Consider the following 21,316-nt stretch of genomic DNA (forward strand, 5'->3'; position numbering starts at 1 on the left):
CCGAACTTTACCCTGTGGGAGTTTGTATAAGTGTATTAAACACTAACAAACAGCGTTTACAACATGCTCCATTTATTCTGTGCTAATCGCTTGTATGTGGTGTAAGCTACAAAATAGTTTACACAACATTAACTGTATTCTGTTTAACAGTGTTTATAATTTGTGTGCAGGGCCAATAAGAGTATATAAAAGTTGAATATTGTCAATTTAGGGTCTATAGCTTCCGAACAATCAGGACTGGGAAAAGATAATAAAGTGTCTTCTGTGCACTTGCAGTTTTGATTATTTACATAGAAACTATAGTAGTAGTAACTTTATTCATCTGTAGATCTCTTTTTACAAGGATACAGAACATGCCAAGGTATTTACAAATTTAGAGCAATTTAAAATAAGCTAATTCGTATACACATATATTTACAGACTTCTAGTTAGAGACAATCATTAGATTTGCTCCTGGTATGCAATACTTTTTTTACAAATAACTTATTAAATAATGTAATGCCACATTGTTCACTCACATCTCACTATCTGTGATTGCACATACTATACAAACATTGTTTCATATCACTTCATTCACTACACACACACACACACACACACACACACACACACTGGTGATCTCTGGGCAATTTTCTGTACCGCAAGTTCCCCTTTGCTATCCTCAAACACTGAGTCAGCATCCCTCCTTAATGAGTGAGATGTTGATCTTAGAAAGAGGAAGAGGTGTTAGTATTCCACTATGCATAGCTTGAGGGTAAGTATTTCTAGAAAGGATAAAAGAAGGAGAAAAACATAAAGTAAAGCTGTTATGTGGAACGTTGGATATTTTATAATCATTATTATTATTATTTATTTGTATAACATTTTTTATCAAACCCCTACTCTGTTTTAGCTAAGTAATGGTTCAATGTATAAAATATATCGCATAACAGGTACTACTTATTAGCGGCCTTTTTAAAATAAGTGTATTTTTGCAATTTCTTTAATCTCTTTTGGTAATTTATTTTACAGTTTTATTCCTTGGTAGAAAATGCTCTTTTGAGTTTTATGTTTATTTTTTCTTGGAAGATGTAAGTTGAGTCTATCTCTTGTGCACGGTCATGGACATAGGTGTTTGTGCAGTATTTACCCATGTTATTTTTTGATGTGTACAACTGACTGGTAAATGTATTCACATGGAGCAGTTAAAATCCCCAGTGTTCTGAACAGATCTTTACAATGAGCTCGACTAGTATTTTTGGTTATTATTCTTATGGTTATTTTCTGGAGTTTGAAAACTGTGTTCATATTTTGTGAATTTGATCCCCAAAAAAGAATTGAGTGTACATATGAATAATATGTAACTAAAAGACATTGCATGTTACACACTGATGATAGGATTCTAATGGCATAACATGCTGATGACATTCTGTTTGCAAGTACCTCTGTGTGTTCACACCATTTCAACTGAGAATCAATATTCATTATTAGAAATTTTGCATTTGTTACACAGTCTATAGAGGTGCGATCTAAATTTAATTTAACGTTGTCATTTTTCCTCTTCAAACTGAAATTCATGGCATTAGTTTTCTTTATGTTCAATGTCACTTATTACTTATTGACCAATCGTAAACTTTGTTGAGAGTTTCATTTGCTTTCTTGGCAAAGAGTTCTCTTGTTTTCTCAGTGACTATAATATTGATGTCATCAGGTAAGAGGATTTTTTCGGCATGAGTAACACTACTGGGAAAGTCATTGATGTATATCAGGAACAGTATTGCTCCTAATATGCTACCTTGCGGAAACCCTATATTAATGTATTTTGGTTCTGATAAGTGTTTAACTAAATGTTTAGATCTATTTGAAGTATGTGTTATCTCTACTCTTTGTACCCTATCTGTTAGGGATGATTGAAACCAGTCGTTAGCTACCCCTCTTATTCCTAATGCTTCTAATTTATTCAATTGAATCTTGTGGTCGACTGTATCAAACGCCTTAGAAAGATCCAAAAATATGCCTGTGACACACTTATCTTTATCAAGAGCATCAAGTACAACTTTTGTGAATTCTACTATATCTGACTTCGTATTTTTGCCCCTTTGGAAACCAAACTGTGATTCGCTTAAATGATTGTATTTCTCCGGTAATTCATTGATTTGTCTTTCATAATTGCTTCTATTATTTTTGACAATGCTGATAGCAGGGAAACAGGCTGGTAATTTTCTATGTCTTCTGCATTACCTTTCTTAAGAAAAGTTACAACTCTTGCCTGTTTTCATTGCCCTGGAGATGTCCCTGATGTAAAGGATTCAATTATTATATTTGTTAAGGGGCCTTGTATAATCGGTATGCATTGTTTCAGTACACACATTGGTACTTCATCTAAACCTATTAACCTTTTATTTTTTAGTTTTTTAATTGTTTTACTGACTTCATCCCCTGCGGTTGAAAGTAACATCATTGCATTTAGTGCAACATTATATACAGGTGTTATATTTGTTTGGGGAACGTTTGCTGTAACTTCTCTGCAACACTTGAAAAATGCTCGTTTACATAGTTTGCTAAGTGCTGGGGATCATTTATTACTTTATCCCCCTCCCTGAGGAGTATGTTATTCTATATTTGTTTGCCTCTCCCCGTTTCCTTTTTTATAACATCCCAGACTGCTTTGCTTTTATTCTCTGCATTACATATTATTTTGTCATTAAATGACTTTTTTTACAGCAATCAGCACCTTCCTATAGATCTTTTTGTATCTGTGATGGAAATTTAAGAATTCTGGATCATTGCGAATCTTTTTCATGGAACTGAGGTGTTTAAGTGTTTGGAAGGGCTTCTTAATACCTGCTAGTATCCATCTGTTTTTGTGAGATGTTGATGTAGACATGCATACTTTTGGAAATGCCTTTTCAAAGTTCAACTTAAACAATGTGGAGAATTTAGGGAATTTCATATTCACATTGGTTTCCTTATACACATCATCCCAGCTTTGTTTTTCTGGTTCTTTTGAAAAATCTTTTATTTTGATTTCTGGTAGATGTCATTTGCAGGATCGTAGTTTAGGGAATGATTCGATGCCTGACTTTACTGGTGTTATTTGACTGAAATGATCTGATAGTCCGATATCTTTCACAGCTACATCACGTTTTTCCCTGTCCGTATTTGTGGCCACATGCTCAATTACTGATGAAGTCGTGGTGGTTACCTTTGTGGCACTATTGACCAATAGGGACTTGCCAAAACTTTGAAGGATATTTATGAAGGTGTGGAAATACTTAATACAGACTCCAACAAATACAACATAATTATTATACACTTTCTTTCCTAATTCTACGTCATTTTTCTCCACAACATCACCAAATACAGATATTTCAAAATTAGGATTGGTTCCCACGAATAATGGTATTCCACAGGCCTTAAGAAAATGAGTAAATTTATCATATAGACTTAGGAAATTCCCTGTTAAAGAAATTACGCGTTTAAGCGCAAGCAGTATATTATTTTCAGCAAAGAAAAAACGAGAAGTGGAAGGAACTGGAGTCAAGAAACGTAAATTCAAACATTTTCAGAAAGAAGTAGCCTCGACGGAAGAATCTAAACTGCTTTTGAAAAAGAAGAATCTTTTGTATATGTGATAACGAGGCTGACACAGTACTCTAAACACAGCATAAGGCAAAATATAGTTGTGAATCAGTAATACAAGATGTCAGCATATTTTGTTAACACCAATCGGAAGTGGGTACACAGTGGAGCATCTGCTGTAAATGATGGACTGGAGAACAATAACTATGTTAACAGACATACGAAAAATTTGTTTATTAAAATCCATTCCCATTTTGATATGTCGAAAGGGGATCCTTACATTGTATTTAAATGTGATGGACTGGTCATTGTGTAAGTAGTAATGAAAAGCTATTTGCACAGCTTAAAACTGACAGAATAACGACATTTAACAGCCATTAGTTTTCTTAAGTTCGAAACTAAAATATCTATAGAGAAAATGAGCAATGATGTGGAGCAGAATAGTTGGTAACATACACCCTACTAGGTATGGAATGTTTTACAAGAAGTGTCATGCAGGAAGTAAAAGGCAAAATTAGAATCCCCAAATGCTCTCAGCTAGAAGAATTGCAAGAAGGAATGGAGCTAATTTTTAAAGGGATAAAAGAGATAGTTTATAGGAAAATATTGAAATGATCAAGGTAGGAAAGCTGGAAAAGTCCTATAAATCAATTAAACAGTTCTTTTGAAACAGACAAATAAAATACAGTGGAGTCAAAAATGATGATGGGATAGAATTACATCAGCAGAAAAACGTAGTAGATAGGTGAAAACAATACCTTGAAAAATTGTACCCAGAAAATAATGAAGATCTGGAATTGAACAACGCTGACAAAATCGATCCGAAAGAACATGGATACTATATGTTGCGTAATGAGTTCGACTTTAAGTGTGGCAGCTAAAACCTTAGAGAACCACTAGAGCTGATGATGTAAAAGCAGAACTCATCAAGGCTTCTGCAGAACAGCTGCTGTTCCACCTCATTCAAGTTATATACGAAATCAAAGAAGTCTCAACAGGTTTCAAAACTGTATCACATTGCCAATACCATTGAAAGAATCTGCAAATAGATGTGAACAATATGTGACCGCCTGTTTGGTAAAACACGCTTCGAAGAGCTTGACCTCTACCATCATTAGATGGATAGAATTCAGGATAGATGAAATGGTCAGGGACGACCAGTTTCGCTTTAGAAGAGATGTAGGCACAGAGAAGCAATACTCGGCTTACTTTAAGTCTTGAGGAAAGACTAAAGAAGGGTCAACACACATGTGTTGTATTCATCGACTTGAAAAAGCATGAGACAGAGTACACTGGCGACAGATTTTTAAGATGCTGAGAGAGATTGGCATAAAGTATAAGGGCAGAAGAGTAATGCAGAAACTGTATAAACATCTCAGGAAAAACCTCATAAAGACGTTTATTTGGAGTGTTCTGCTGTACGGAGGTGAATCATGAACACACGGAGAAGTAGAAAAATATAAGACAACAGCATTTGAGACGTAGCGCTACCACAGAACGCTCGAGTCTTCTTGGGTAGACGAGATACAAAATGGAGAGGCACTCCACAGAGTGGAGGAACTGAAGCCTTGTTTTCTGAAGGTGATCGAACACAGAAGGGACACACGCGTCGTCCAACTGCTGAGATAAGATGGTATCATTAAAAGTTTCGTTGAAGGGACATTAGAAGGGACAAATACAAGTGGCAAACCGAGACTAGACTGCATCAACCAGATTATGGAGGATACCAACTGCACCACCTGCACCTCTCTCAAGAGGAAGCCTAAAGACGTAAATGCATGGCGAACAGCCGCTAACAAACATGGTGATTGAACACCTAAGAAGAAGAAGACCAGAAACTGAGTACATAACTTCTATGTATTTACTGAATTACTGTCTGGAGAAAGAATCAAATGATTCGGATGTAATTAAAAATTGAAGCCAAAAATTAAACTGGATACTATTAAAACTACGCCAACTAAAATCAAAGAAACAATTGTTCAATTGTTTTCTGTGTACAGTGTAGCCTATATGAACAAAAATGGCAAAGGCTTTGTACAAAAATATTGGTTTCCTCATTGGTTACCGTATCAAAAAATCCACAAAAGGCTCCTAGTTATGATACGGTGTGTTTGATCTCTAGAATTAATATAAACTGGGTAGTTGAGTGATTCTGAATAGTAGTTTGAAGTGAGTAGTTGAAAACATAGCAACCCCCTCTTTTTTATGCTCTGTGGTGTTGTACAACTTAAGGGCATTCACTTATAATCAGTTCAGATATTGACTGAGCAACAGTTATCGACAAGATCAACATGGTTATCAGTGCCAATGGAGAAAAGATTAGCCTTAAAAGTAAGGTGGTGAAATCTCGACGAAATATCCTCAGAAGCTGTCGTTGTGAAAAACAAAAGGAGGTTGAAACGCAGAAAAAAGTGTTTAAATCATTTCTCAACCGCTACTGAGACAGATTCGAAAACACAGCTATTCTGAAAGAAGAAGATAGGACAAGAAGAAGACAAAGACATTAAATACAATGAAAACAAATGTATTAGTGAATGCAGAAGGCAGAGAAAAAATTGGAAACACTGGAGGAGAAGCAGAAGGCAAATACAATGACGAAAATGATGATGACAGTGAAGATGAAGAGTTACGAAGGAAAATTATAGCAGAGACTGGAGGTAGATTCAGGTAGCATAAATTTTTTATAAAACGTCAGACAAAACATGTGAAACTATATATGTCATTTGATTCGATGCGATAACAAGTGTGTGTATAACTCGTAATTCGACAGCAGATATCGATAGAGATAATTTAATAATTCACAGCTGCAGACACCCAGAACTGACATTATTATATATCCAATTGTTTAAAACTAAATCAAATGAAAAGAGTTGCAAAACATGACACCTTCAAAATTACAGGACTGTGAACGCTTATAAACACAACTATCCTTCCTGTCGATCAGTAAATTCCAGCAGAGGCGACAAGTATACCAATACCGATAAGCCTGCAATAGATATGTGATGGACCATTATTGAGAAATGTCACACACTTTGGCATGGGAATAACTTGCGGTTCAAGATGGGAAGACGGTATCCAATTAACTGTTACCACTTATCTGGTGTGTTCACTGGAATATTCTGAATGATATGTTAAGCAAATAATTTTTTTGTGATTCGTGAAGATAATGATGGCTTCGAAAAATAAAGTAAAAGATTAAACCGTAGAATGGGAAAGTGAGATATTCCATAGGTTGAAACAGAGTCACAAAAGATTAGGAAACAGTTCACATAATTATTGTTTGTGATTTCGCTTATCGTGAAGCACATTTCTGAACTTGGGAACAAGTGGTGAGAGATCGAATTCGATTTCAAAGAGAATTTTACCTAGATTATATCATGTGACAGCATTTACATAATGAATGTGTAATGAATTCACCGCATGCAGACAAGCAAAGTACTAAATTGTGAACATCAATGGACAAGGATGGCGTCATCCCCATCGCTGTTCGCTGATTTAGGAAGCACTCTGTTTGCCTGTTTCGTTTTTTGTGGGGGTAAATAATTAGCTACTAATGGGAGAGCAAACTGTGTGTGTGTGTGTGTGTGTGTGTGAGAGAGAGAGAGAGAGAGAGAGAGAGAGAGGGAGGGGGGGGAGGGAGAGAGAGGGAGTGTATCGGAAAAGCTGTATCAGTTCTGGAAACATTGATGTTTGATCACCTGTATCGAGAAAGCTGTATGAGTTTTGTAAATAATTATATTTGATCACCTAAGATGTTGCCCGGTCCCTAAGTGCCATTATGTAAGTAGATAAGCGTTGCACATTCGAATGGCTCGCCTGACTGCGCAAGTTAATGGCAAATGTAACCATTGGCTACCCACAGGATTCGACATATGGACCTTTACTCTTAGTTCTGGGGAACATATGGCAGATGCCCGAACGACAAGGAACTGACATGCATTGATGCACTGATAATATGAAATAGTGCATAGTGTACAGATAATGCATAGGCACTAGATGAAATCTTGATTTGCCAAATAAAACTTGCAAAAAAGTACGACTATGCTATGCAAAAATGTACGACTGTACTATGCTCTATCATTTGTATACACTATGTGCAGAAAGCCCTGTAGATATACTACTCAGTGGAAATAATAAATATTGTGCAGAAATTATGATCCATACCGCAGGCATCTGTGGCTGTTTATGGTGCTCTGAGATGTTTGATCGCCTAAGAAGTCGCTTGGTCCCAAGATGCTATTACGTACGTTTCAAGGACTTCTATAAGTGTCGCTCAGTCGATTGGTTTACTCGGCTGCCCACAGGAATTGATATATGGATCTTTCTTTATTCTTGGTTCTGACAATTGAGCCACTGGGCCACTGGTGGAGTTCTTGGGTAGGACTGATTAAGCCAATGGTGTGGCTTACGTTGGTGATATCTTGGTGTTGGTCTATCAGGTTTCCACACGGAAGCTTCAAGAACATGCAAACCACGTGCTGTCAAAGATACTGTAGTGGTGCAGGAACAACAACATAAAAGCAGCTGCAAATAAAACTACATACAAGTTAATAGGACATAGAGGATGCTCAACTGAAAAATTTGAGGCAGGGAACCTGGGGCTGGAGAAAACAGCTTAAGGAGATAATAGGAATAAAATCACTTTAGCGTACACCAGGGCACATTGGCCACATTTTTTATTTTTTTTATTAATTTTTTTACATCTTTAAACTTATGAAATGATTGTTTAATTTTAGAGCAGTCTTACCAAATCTGGATGGCAATTATTGAACCTGAAAATATGAGGCCGGCCGCTGGTGGCCGAACGGTTCTGGCGCTACAGTCTGGAACCGCGCGACCGCTACTGCAGCAGGTTCGAATCCTGCCTCGGGCATGGATGTGTGTGTTGTCCTTAGGTTAGTTAGGTTTAAGTAGTTCTAAGTTCTAGGGGACTTATGACCTCAGCAGTTGAGTCCCATAGTGCTCAGAGCTATTTTTTGAAAATATGAGTTAAGAAATTAAAAACAAAATTAACTACTGTACATATATCAAGTGAATCAATCTACCCCTACCTCTGGGTAAGTTGACCCAGAGGCTGGAGCACGCTCACCCATGTAATCTTTTGATAAGATAAACTAATGTAACTTTAGGAAATGAAAATAAAACTAATATTCACCAAGAAAATACTCTAATGTACATAAAATCAGGTTGAATATTGAGTTAAATGCTTAACATTTTATTATGAAAAAGGAAAAGCTTGAACGTTTAAGGATTTCTAGTGTCTTAATTCAAACAAATCTACTTTAATCACTGTCCAGATTCAAAGGATCTTCAAAATTATGACACTCATAAAGTAGTCAACGAATTTCATTTTTCACGCACGTCTGATGAGCCCAACGCTTGCAGTTGTGCACTGAATCCATTATGTTCCAGGTTGACTGTGAAAATGGCTTGAGACACCTTAAGCACAGTGAATCTTCATCTTCCTCATCTTCATCGTCATCATCATCGTCATCTTGCCTTGGTTCCTTCTTGCGTTTCAGGCCTACTGCAGTAGATTTAATTAATTTAATTCTACCATTGCTCGTATTTTTCTTTCGAAAAAGTGCTTTCTTAGCCTGTGATTTAATTTTTCTTTCCAATGCTTTTGCCTTCTTTTCTTTTGCACCTTTTTGTTCTTCCTCGAGGGCTATTTTTACTGGAGTGTCTGTCAACATGGCATAAACTCATTTCCTTTTCCCTGCTGCCATACCTTTTCTGGGCTCTGTTTATTCAAAAAGTCTAGCGTCTACTGGAGTGGGAAATGATCTTACCTTTTCAGCTGTCTGTGAAATTTCCTCTGATGGTAACCCTTCAGCTCATAGGTGGTAGGCGTAGCGTTTATCTCAGCTTTAATTGACTGCTTTCAGTGTTTAGGTTTGGCCTATCCGACGTGTAGGATGGTATAAAATCACTGTCAGTAAAAAAAATTTTCTTAAATGGATTGAACCCAGTGACCTTGAATCCACAGGTTATGTTATTGGGAGCTGCTGCATTAGGAAGACGGGATGTCGTAAATAGTCATAGGCCGTTTACTATTGGTAACCCACGCGTCACATGCAGAGTTCACAAACGTTTTAGAAGACCCACAAGCAATTCATTCTAACGGCTGTAGCTTATGGCAAAAATGCACCGGAAGAGGTAGAAAAGTGATGCCATTATCTTTACAATAATCAATAACTTCAGAGTCGAGATTTGAACTGTGCTTATCAATCAAAACCAAACAAGGGCGTTCTTTTGAGCAGCGAGTGTGTGGGACAAAATGTTTCATATATATTTCAGAGTTTGTCTCCGTCATCCATCCTGAAAGATGAGCTGCTTCATCACACCGAATAAGGGCAGTCAGTGATAAAATGAGGCTTGAAGCTAACGCTCGGGAAGATGAAGAATGAAGGAATATTATTACCCATCGCACTAACTGCAAAAGCGGTCGTATTAAGTGACCCTCTCTCAGTCGGTGTCACACGCTTTATTTGGCGAAAATCTCTTCGAGTGACGCTGGACGGTAGTTACTCCAGCTTTGTCAATGTTCCAGATGTCCGCAGGGGTCACTTTTAATCTTTTTAAAACGATGTCGAGATTATTAAAAAACATTTCTACACAATGCTTGTTGAAACTGGTGCACCAGTCCAAACGTGTAGCTTGAGGAGTCCGAATGGAGAGTTGAGGATGCCTCTTCAAGAATCCTGTGAACCAATCGCTTCCGCCATTTCGGTCTCCGTCCATGTTTGTGGTATTTCATTGTTACAGGAAATAGCATACCTATACGCAAAGCCCCTGACTTCTTTCGGAGGAAGACTATATTATATGACACTTGCCTTCATGAGGTATTGTTCAAACATATCTTCTTGTTCTGAATTAAGTATCTGAAAATAATCAACTCTGGTTAAGTTACGTATAGAGGCATGGCTTTTTTAATGTGTGTGTTTGTGTGCGTGTGTGTGTGTGTGTGTGTGTGTGTGTGTCAGAGAGAGAGAGAGAGAGAGAGAGAGAGAGAGTGGGGGGGGGGGGTGAGAGACAGAGAGAGAGAGAGCGAGAAAGAGAGGGACACGAATCGGTACAGTGCACTATACGACATAGAGACAGACACAATGAAAATGGCAAGGATAGAGAAAAAAACATTAGAAATTAAAAAATAGATTTGCAAATAAAAATTATTTTACTTTACAATATTTCATACCAGAAATCTTTTGTTGTAGCCAAATTCATCCCAAGGCTTGTTTTCGGCACTAGGTAGGTATTTGTAGGGCTCCTCCAGGCTGAACGTTTTGGTCCAATGGCATGGATTGCGGTACGGTTTCAGTTTCCTGAGTCTCAACTGAAGTGTAGGCTGACATGAGATCTGTTTGAAGATAGCACAGTACCTCCGCAAAATTTTTCTTATAATCCCAAATTCCTCGCTAACAGCCCTCACAAATCTTTGCTTTCCGTTGACTTCTAAAACCGCTTTTACCATCGTATCTTCACAAATCATTCCTCTTTCACTTTTTCTTTTATAATTTCGGACCATTTCTATGTTCTTACAAATAAAAGAAAGGTTTAAATCAAGGCTGTAACTGAGATGTTCTAAAAACAAGCAAATGAACCAGATTCTGACTACTAACGTGGCTACTTAGGATTATAAGAAAATTGACAGGTTGCTGTTTTCTTTTAAAACGCTTTTTATCTCGTGAATATGACAATCTTTCCTCCTCCGAAATGTATCAAAATATATTTAACTTCGAAAATTATACTAATAATTTAATAAATTCTACGAATTATAAATATCATTATCAAAAAATAACAAGCCTTTCATTGAGCTTAAAAAAGTATATAGTACGTGGCAGGTTGGCCCGGAAGGCCATCGTACCCCGTCGTCTGTGGGCCAGCTTGCCCCATCACCATGTTCACAGTGAATTCTGTTCTTTACAAAAGCCCCTGAAGCAATTTGGATTGAATGCCACATAAAGATAATACATAAGCTACGACTTTTAATTGTACTACTCTCACCTTTATCGCCTAACGTAAGCAAACGTTAAATAACACACATTTAACCGACGAGTATAATTTTACTGAAACACGCACAAAAAAATTAATCACTACAACTTGCCCAAAACTGCTTCACCGGCCATATTGGTCCTGTAGACAGAGGAGTGGCAGTGCTACCAGCCTGCTGATACACAAGTGACTTTCGAAATCCCCGTAGGAAATAATTAAGGGGATTCAGGTCAGGTGACCTCGCAGGCCATGCAATATGACCTTCCCTTCCAATTCAGAAACCTAAAAATACTGTACCGATAGTGCTCCACTGCATTGTACTGTTCATCTGAGAATAGTACTGAGGAATTGATGGGTCTGTAGTTGATCCATAGCACCTTCTGTCATAGAACACTGTGCACAAATTGAAGTAAATAAAAATGGTATCATTGCTTCCTGGTAATCAGGCTAATTATTTTCCTTATAGGAAATAAAGAATGTACATGTAAATAAACAGCAGAGTTCATGTACACTTGTACACATGTCAGCTTTAAATAAGCTGGAAAACAGAATTGCTAGACAAAGCGGTACACAAATTTACTTCCATATCTCCTTAAGCCGGCTTCTCCGATCCCAGGTTTTCTGCATCAAATTGTTCAGTGGAGAATTTTCTATGTCCTTTTACATTTTTGTATACTCTTACGGAAACACCCCGTATACTGAGATGACAGAAGTCATGGGATAGCGATATGAACATACATAAGATAGCATCGCATACACAAGATATAAATGGCAATGCAATGGCGGAGCTGTCATTTGTACGCAGATGATTCATGTGAAAAACTTTCCGATGTGATAATGGCCTCACGGAAGGAATTAACAGACTTTGAATGCGGAGTGGTAGTTGGAACTACACGCATGGGACATTCCATTTCCGAAATCGTTAGGGAATTAAATATTCCGAGATCTACAGTGTCAAGAGTGTGCCAAGAATACCACGTTTCAGGCATTAACTCTCATCACGGACAACGCAGTGGCCGACGGCCTTCAGTTAACGACCAAGAACAGTGGCGTTTGCATAGAGTTGTCAGTGCTAAGAGACAAGCAACACTTCTTGAATTAACAGCAGTAATCAATGTGGGACGTACGATGAACGTATCCATTAGGACAATGCTACGAAATTTTGTGGTAATGGGCTATGGCGGCAGATGACCGACGCGAGTACCTTTGCTAACAACAATGGTATCGCCGGCGGCGCCTCTCTTGGATTCGTGACCATATCGGTTGGACCCTAGACGACTGGAAGACCATGGCCAGGTCAGATGAATACCACCGATTTCAAAAAAATGGTTCAAATGGCTCTGAGCACTATGGGACTTAACAGCTATGGTCATCAGTCCCCTAGAACTTAGAACTACTTAAACCTAACTAACCTAAGGACATCACACAACACCCAGCCATCACGAGGCAGAGAAAATCCCTAACCCCGCCGGGAATCGAACCCGGGAACCCGGGCGTGGGAAGCGAGGACGCTACCGCACGACCACGAGCTGCGGGCAGTACCGACTTCAGTTGGTAAGAACAGATGGTAGGGTTCGAGTGTGGCGTCGACCCCACAAAGCTACGGACCCAACTTGTCAGGAAGGCACTGTGCAAGCTGATGATGGCTCCATAATGGTGTGATCTGTATCAAGAATGAGATTTTCTGTCTTCAGCGGAGTGTGCGCTGATACGAAACTTCCTGGGGGGTGAAAAAGTGTATGCCGGACCAAGACTGGAACTAGTGACTTTTGCCTTTCGAGGGAAAATGCTCCACCGGTTGAGCTACGCAAGCTCAACTCAAGACTGCTCCTCACAACTTTACTTTAGCCAGTACCTCGCCCCCTAACTTCCAAACTCCACAGAAGTTCTTCTGCGAAACTTGCAATACTAGCACTCCTGAAAGAAAGGGTAATGTGGTGACATGGGTCAGCCACAGCATGGAGGATGTTTCAAGAATGAAATATTTATTCTGCGGCGTAGTGTGCGCTGACGTGAAACTTCCTGGCACATTAAAACTGTGTGCTGACCGAGACTCGAACTGCGGACCTTTGCCTTTTGCGGGGAGGTGATTCGGTAGCTCAGTCTACAGAGCACTTGCTTGCAAAAGGAAAGGTCCTAGGTTCGAGTCTCGACCCAGCACACAGTTTTAATCTCCCTTGAATTTACGGTGTGGGTTTGTTTACATGGAATGGATTGGTCCTTTCGTCCAAATGAACAGATCATTGACTGGATATGGTTATGTTCGGCCCTTGGAGACCTTTTGTAACCTTTCGTGGACCTCATATTGCCAAACAATGATGGAATTTGTATGCATGACAATGCGCCATGTCATTGGCCCACAATAGGTCGCCATTGCTTTGAAAAACGTTCTAGACAATTCGAGCGAATGATATGATCACTCAGATCACCTGACATGATCTCTATTGAACGTTTAATGAACATAATCAAGAGGTCAGTTCTCGAACAAAATTCTGCTTCTGCAACACTTTCAGTTGTGGACGGCTATAGAAGCAGCATGGCTCAGTATTTCTGCAGGGGACATCCACCGACTTGTGGAGCCCATGCCACGTCCATTTCCTGCACAACGCCGGACAAAAGAAGGTCCGATACAATATCAGAAGGTATCCCGTGACTTTCGTCATCGCCTTAAGAAAAAATTCTGCCTAAGCTGTAAATCAACCATTAACCCTCGTGGACCGGTGCACTGGTGCAGAGTGTTGGAAGCATCCCAAGGTGTAAATAATGTAACAGTTAACATTAATATAACAGTTAACATTACAAAGAGTAACAAGATACATTGACATTTCTTTCCTTAAAAGTTCAGTTGATATTCAGGATGTTCATTTTCACTGAAGATATTGAAATATCTCGAAAACTACACATTGGATCAAAAAATTATAATTCCAATTTTTTTGTCTCCGAGGGGGACATCCAATGATTCCACACTCCACACCCTACCCAACCCTTTTTGTAAGTGGCGGGGGGGATGGGGGGCAACTTTGAAATCTTCGTCGGGGACCCCCATTTTGATTGCATATTACAATTGTACGGGAAAACGTACATACGTTTTCTCTTAAGCATTTTCTTCGTTTCACCACAGATGGCTCTGTATTCGGAGGTATATAAATGGATACACAGTCGTAATTTACGACACGCTGCTCAGTGGCCCTTGGATATCCAATGGCACGTGGGTCCCCACTTCCACGCTGCGAGCGTACGACAGGCAAATATTTCATAACTTCTGATTGGAAACCCTTTAGCAACGTTGTATTCCTCCGACGTGTCGGTCAGGGGCCTAATCGACGCGCCATTGTGGCTCTGGTTCGAGGTGAACGAAGCTCTACTTTTCAACTAGAGTAATTTTTGGAACGTAGTACAGTCAGCTTCAGTACACTTAGTGATCCGCTTTTCAGATGACCGTACACAGGACAGAAGCATATCTGTGGGAATGTAAGCTCAGGCGTTCCTGATACGGTCGACCATGTCTTCACGGCCTCTTGGCACCTTGCGGCACACCTTATTTTTTAAATACCCCCACATGAAGAAATACGGCGACGTCAAATCCGGCGACCTAGTGGGCTAATTAATAGGGCCACCTCTGCCGATACATCAACCAACTTTTTCATAAAATATTAATAACAGTAATTGCAAAAATGCTTGGGACCTAGGTGAGGTTAAGTACAAGAAAAATATTGTAAGGCTCAAATTATGATATCACACCTATCTAAAATACACGAGAAAACGTCATGTTTACAGGCAGCACTGTCTAAATTTATAAAATGTATTCATTCGGATTATGTTTTGACTCTCATCATTTAATTTGTTTCTTTAATTACCAGTTTAGGAGAGGAGTAAATATAATGCATCACAAGACAAAATACTATCCATAACAAGTACTATAAACAGACTGTTGCTGCCTTTGGAATCTTGGCTTGCTAAAAACCTGTCATCAACTACACCAACATCTAGTAAGTATACTACCACACAGACATATGCACAACATTATTATTTTTTTAGATAAGGAAGGAATAACATGTTCGATTTTCTGAGGGAATAAAATGTTTCATTACGATACATATTATTTAAACTGTAGAATGACATGAAATGTTTGTAAACGCAAATCCCGACAGAGGAACCAAAGATGGATAAAGTGAGAGATGTTATATTTCTAAAGCCAAAGTCAGAATAAGTATCTAGAAAAAAAACGAAATTATTTATAATTTATCAAGATATTTTTCACACTTTGCAAGAACGATTAAGCTTCTAAAATTAAATGTCTCAGTATCTACATTGTCCATGTATTACTTATTATAATGTAAACGGCTTGCACGCTTATTGTAGTATATGCAAGACCTCTAAGAACATTCAAGCAAAATGCTTCGTTATATATAAGATATTTCAAGCATTACAAGCATAATGAAGCTTGAAATTAGAGATACCAACTTCTAAATCGTCTCCATTCATAATCAAATTACTTGCACCTTTCATATTGGTCCTTTTGATAGGCACTTTCATCTTAAGCAACACCTTTTTATGACGAAAGTTCAATATGTCTGTAACACTTGCAAGCTGCATCTACAGTAGTGGCATGATTTATGCACCATTTGTAGATATTTATTGAATATTACATTCAGGAGTTTATTTTAGTTGAAATATACAGTTAAATTCACTACAAATTTTTAGAAAATATGGCTTACTGAAAACTGAACTTCAAGTATCAAAATACAATTGAAATTTTTAAAAATCTAACAGAATACTCACAATCTAACGATTACAGAAAATTACAAATTACTTGGCACAAAAATCATTTCAATATTTCCTAGCATTTTTGTTGATATCCTTTTGATTTAACCACTCCCTCAACTCTGCGTGGCATTGAGTCCATCGAATGTTGAAGATCCTCACGTTGGATCACTCTGAAGCATTAGCTGATGATGCCCTCTAGGAGCCCCGTCTTCTGAGTCGGATTCAGTCATGAAACCATCATTTTATGCCCTTACCACAAGTTTGCAATTGGGTTAAGGTCACAATTGTTGCCAGGCCAAGGAAGCACACTAATTTGATGTTCATCAAACCATTCCTTATTGATTTTTGTGATATGACACGGCGCACTGTCTTCACAAAAGATGCACTAATATTTGTTTCCTTCAAACAAATCGCAGATAGAGGTAAGCAATTTTAACACTAATACTTTGTCTTGATACTTTTCTGCAGTAATGTTGCCCAGTAACACAGACAGACGTCCTGTGACATAACTTGTCATGTAGCCCCACACCATGACACTGATGGGACGCTTCATAGTGGTAGTGGTGAACTGAGTCAATACGTTTTCACCTGTTCGACGACAAATGAACTTCATCAATTCCCAAGATGCTGAATTTAGTCTCATCACTCCTAGTGACTCCATCCCAGTCAGCTTGCACCCATTCCAGTTATTGCGGATGGGGAGGAAGATCAAACCTGTTTTTTTTTTCTGGATACAGTACTACTAGTGTCCTGCTTGAGACAGTCAAGGCAGTTAAATATTCAGGCGTAACATTGCAGAGTGATGTGAGGTGGAGCGAGCATGTGAACTGTGGTACGGAAGGTGAACGGTCGACTTCGGTTTTTGGCATAATTGTACGAAAGAGTGGTTCACCTGTAAGACCGCATACAGGACGCTGGTGCGATCTGTTCTTGAGTACTGCTCGAGAGTTTGGGATCCGTACCAGGTCGGACTGAAGGAAGACATCAAAACAATTCCGAGGATGGTTTCTAGATTTGTTACCGATAGGTTCAAACAACACTTAAGTGTTACGGAGATGCTTCGGGAACTCAAATGGGAATCCCAGGACGGAAGGCGACGTTTTCGTCGACAAACGCTATTGAGAAAATTTACAGAACCGGCATCTGAAGCTGATTGCCTAAAAGTTGTACTGCCACCAACATACATTGCATATAAGGACCATGAAGATAACATACGAGTAATTAGGGCTCTTCCGTAGCCATATATACAGTGGTTTTTCCCTCGCTCTGTTTTGCAAGGGGAATGACAAGTAGTGGTACAGTGTACCCACCGCCACGCACCGTACGTTTGCTTGTGAAATATCTATATGGATGTAGATGTAGGTGTGCTAATGTACATTACACATGTTTCTGCCCCTGAGTTTTGTCCAGATAAGGCTTCTTCCTTGGAGTCCTCACTCGCAAACTATTTTTGCTAAGTTTCTGTCTGACGGATCGATCACAGAGTCGAAACCATGAAGTCATCAACATGCCATTTATGCCTCCTGCAGTACTCCAACGATCTTGCAGAGAAAGACAGCAGATTCTACAACATTCTTGACTAGTCACTTTTGGTTTTCTGCCGTTTCTTGCTGCCATTTCGATTGATTCAGTTTCTTCATACCGGTTACATACTCTCCTAACACCGAAGTTTGCAGATGCTTTACCCAACCTGTCATTTCTGCATATGCATAACCTTCTTCAAGGAGTGTTAATGCCTTACCCCGTTTGCTTCGTGGCCAATCAGAGTGTTTCCGTACAGGAGACATGGTTTTCAATCTGTCATCCATCTCAACTCATCACCCACAAAACACCTTACACTTTAACAAAACATTGCTACTACTGGAGTTACAGCAACGATCAGAACGCTTTTTCTCACTGGACAAAGCAATAATGACATGCTTTCATTGTCTCATTTGTCGGAACAGAACAAATTACAAACAGCTGCACAATCAGGTTAAACAGGTAAGTATTTTTAATCGTTGTCAGTTAAGCCTGTTTAGTAACTTTTTATAAAAAATACAACATAAAATTCTCTAAAAATTATAAAAATTCAGTAGATATATCATAAAAAAGAATAAAACCATAATTTATTAATACAATATACCAAAATTTACTTACATCTCGTGATATTAAAACGAATAACCATTTCAATAAAGAGTCCAGAACTAATGGCACTACAGTAACTTTAAATATTTTCTCGCTAGGAAAACTTCTTTAAAACATCTAAATACACGCAGCTTGTATGCTTAGCATCACAAGCAAGACTTCTAGGAAAATTCCAGCACAAATAAAGTTGTATTATATATAGGATCATACATTTCTGCAAGCTTCAAATTAAATATTTTCACATCTAAATTATCATCACCCCTTATTAAAACGCTTACAGCTTTCTTATTGGCACTACTTATATGAACTTTTGTCCAAGCAGCACTCGTAATAATTACACGAGTGTGTTATATCTTGTTCTTCTACTACAGAAAAGGAAACGAGTTACATTCTTTTAAGAATAATGATTTATTTTTCACAGTTAACAAATACAAAAATATAGAGTAGCAATTCACTGATATGTCAAAACTGTTTATTGATACTGAATTTATTGTGACAAACATACAGTTACTGTAGCTAGTACAGGATTCTGACAAACACACACACACACAGAAAAAGAGAGGTGAAAAGTTAGTGTCACCAGCAATGTGTCTCCTTGGAAAGAATAGCACTCCGCTTTCGTTTGGAAACAAATTTTACACACAAGACTGTTGTCGAGGAAAGCCCTTAAGATTTTATGGAAGGAGTTACATGTTATCTCATCATGGTTAGTGTCACTGCCTTTTGTGCTGAAGCATACAGATTTGATACCTGGTACCTCCTCAGATTTTCTTACGTAGTAAGGTGTGGAACTTCATTGCACTGAGTAGGAAGGTATGGACATTCGTTGCACAGGAGCATGTTTGCATGTCTGATAAGGTTTGAGGGGCCAATGTGAATCACTTCTGGAAGAGGTTAATACACTTTTGGGACAAGTTGATGGAGTTAGAAGGGTAGCTAGTATAACTTTGGGGCAACTTGATAAAGTTCGAAGTGTAATTTGATACACTTTCAGAGCAAGCTGAAATAGTCTGAGTGGCTATTTGATGAACTTTTGGGGCAAGTTGACACACTTTTTGGACTAGCTGATACAGTTTCAAGGGCAAGTTAATACACTTTTAAGGGATACTGATTCAGTTGTAGGGGTAATTTGATACACTTTGGGGTAAGTTGATACACTTTTGGGGGGAAAGCTATTACAGTGTGAGGCATAATTTCATTCTTTTTGGCACAAGTAGATATACTTTTGGGGCTATTTGATACAGTATGAAGTGTAATTTGATACATTTGGGGTAACTTGATACAGTTGACTACAAGCCGAAACTAAATTTTAAAAAAATTATGTAGAATAATTGCCCATATGCCTCATAATCATCTATCTGATTTATACAGCACACCAAATTACTTCTCTCTCTTTGTAATGCTTTTTTATATTGTATAACAAATTACAATTTATTGATTTTTTAAGTTTCAACTTGCTTGCACTTGCAATTAATAGAAAATCCAATCACCTTCATTGATTTACATTGAGCTTAATGAGAAGCTCAGACAGGCAGGTACTAGAGGTCTTAAAATATCACAAGATTTTCATAACAATACAGTGAAAAATAATATTTGTGTGTCATCAGATTCTCATAAAAGCACTGTGAAATTTAATGTTAGTATACTGCATCAGAATACCAGGGGATTAAAAATCAAAGTAAATGAGCTACTTGTTTGTTTAGGAGATTTACAAACACGGGGTGGAATAGATGTACTATGCCTCAACACCATATCGTCACAGGTATGGAAATGGTAAATGTAGGTGGATATAAGCTTTCAGCACAAGTATGGATACTGTGAAAAGAGGAGAAGTTGCCATATATGTTAAAATGTGTTATAATTCTCAAAAATTTAGAAACTAAAATTTTTTGTGTAGAGCAACATAGAGAAGCAAATGCGTTTGAGCTTAAATTAAATAATGGTACTTTTATAATTGTGGCCATGTATACGTCACCATTGGGAAATTTTCAGCTGCTTTTAAAAAGCTTTTATTCTTTATAGTGCTGTATGTCAGACAGAGGGAAGCAAATGACTGTTTGTGGGGATTTAAATACAGATCTTCTGAAAGAGCCCAGTAGAAAGCTACACCTTTAAATATTACTTGGTTCTTATAATTTGACATCAGTTATTGATTTTTCTACTCGGATGGTGCAGGAAAGCAGCACACCAATAGATAATGTTTCTATAGACCAACATAAATTTAATCAAATAAAAACTTTTCCAGTTAAAAATGGTCTGTCTGATCATGATGGACAGCTAGTTACAGTACGTTACATAGTTCCATACAGTATTGCAAAACAATCCTCCAAAACAGTGCAAATGGCTCTGAGCACTATGGGACTTAACTTCTGAGGTCATCAGTCCGAAATAGTGCATTCAATGAACGATTTAAAAATGGAAAATTTTAGAGAGAGCATATAAATTTAGACTAGGATGAGGTTAAAATTTAGCCTATTTCATGAGACCTTTGTCAGTATATTTGAAATCCGTTTACTTAGAAAAACAGTGAACTACAACTGTAAGAAACCATCTAAAAAGCCATGGCTTACTGAAGGTATAAAAATATCTTGAAAACAGAAAAGGGAAATATATCTTTAACTAGGAGGAGTAATGATCCAGAAACAGCGAAACATTATAAAACTACTGCACTGTATTAAGAAAAGTTGTTAAAAAATCCAGAACTATGTGCATTATGTCTGAGATTATCATATCCGATAATAAAGTTAAAGCAATTTCGAATGTTGTTAAAAGGATAAAACAGAGCAACCGAGATCACAGGAAGAATCTATTTCTATCAAACTCAACGAAAGGTTTGTTAACAAGAAGTCAGAAGTAGAAGACATTG

General features: G+C 38.0%; 1 protein-coding gene across 1 annotated transcript; it reads right to left on the reverse strand.

Moving 5' to 3' along the window:
- Positions 1–8,897: 8,897 nt before the first annotated feature.
- Positions 8,898–9,257, reverse strand: LOC126249331 (uncharacterized). The gene has a single exon (XM_049950986.1). The coding sequence runs from the start codon at positions 9,255–9,257 to the stop codon at positions 8,898–8,900; it is 360 nt and encodes a 119-aa protein (XP_049806943.1).
- Positions 9,258–21,316: the final 12,059 nt, after the last annotated feature.

This window comes from Schistocerca nitens, chromosome 3, assembly GCF_023898315.1.
Source record: "Schistocerca nitens isolate TAMUIC-IGC-003100 chromosome 3, iqSchNite1.1, whole genome shotgun sequence".
Classification (NCBI taxonomy): domain Eukaryota; kingdom Metazoa; phylum Arthropoda; class Insecta; order Orthoptera; family Acrididae; genus Schistocerca; species Schistocerca nitens.

What these genes read in the sequence shown, in the direction of transcription:
- LOC126249331 (XM_049950986.1), bottom strand. Translation starts at nt 9,257, where the DNA reads ATGTTGACAGACACTCCAGTAAAAATAGCCCTCGAGGAAGAACAAAAA.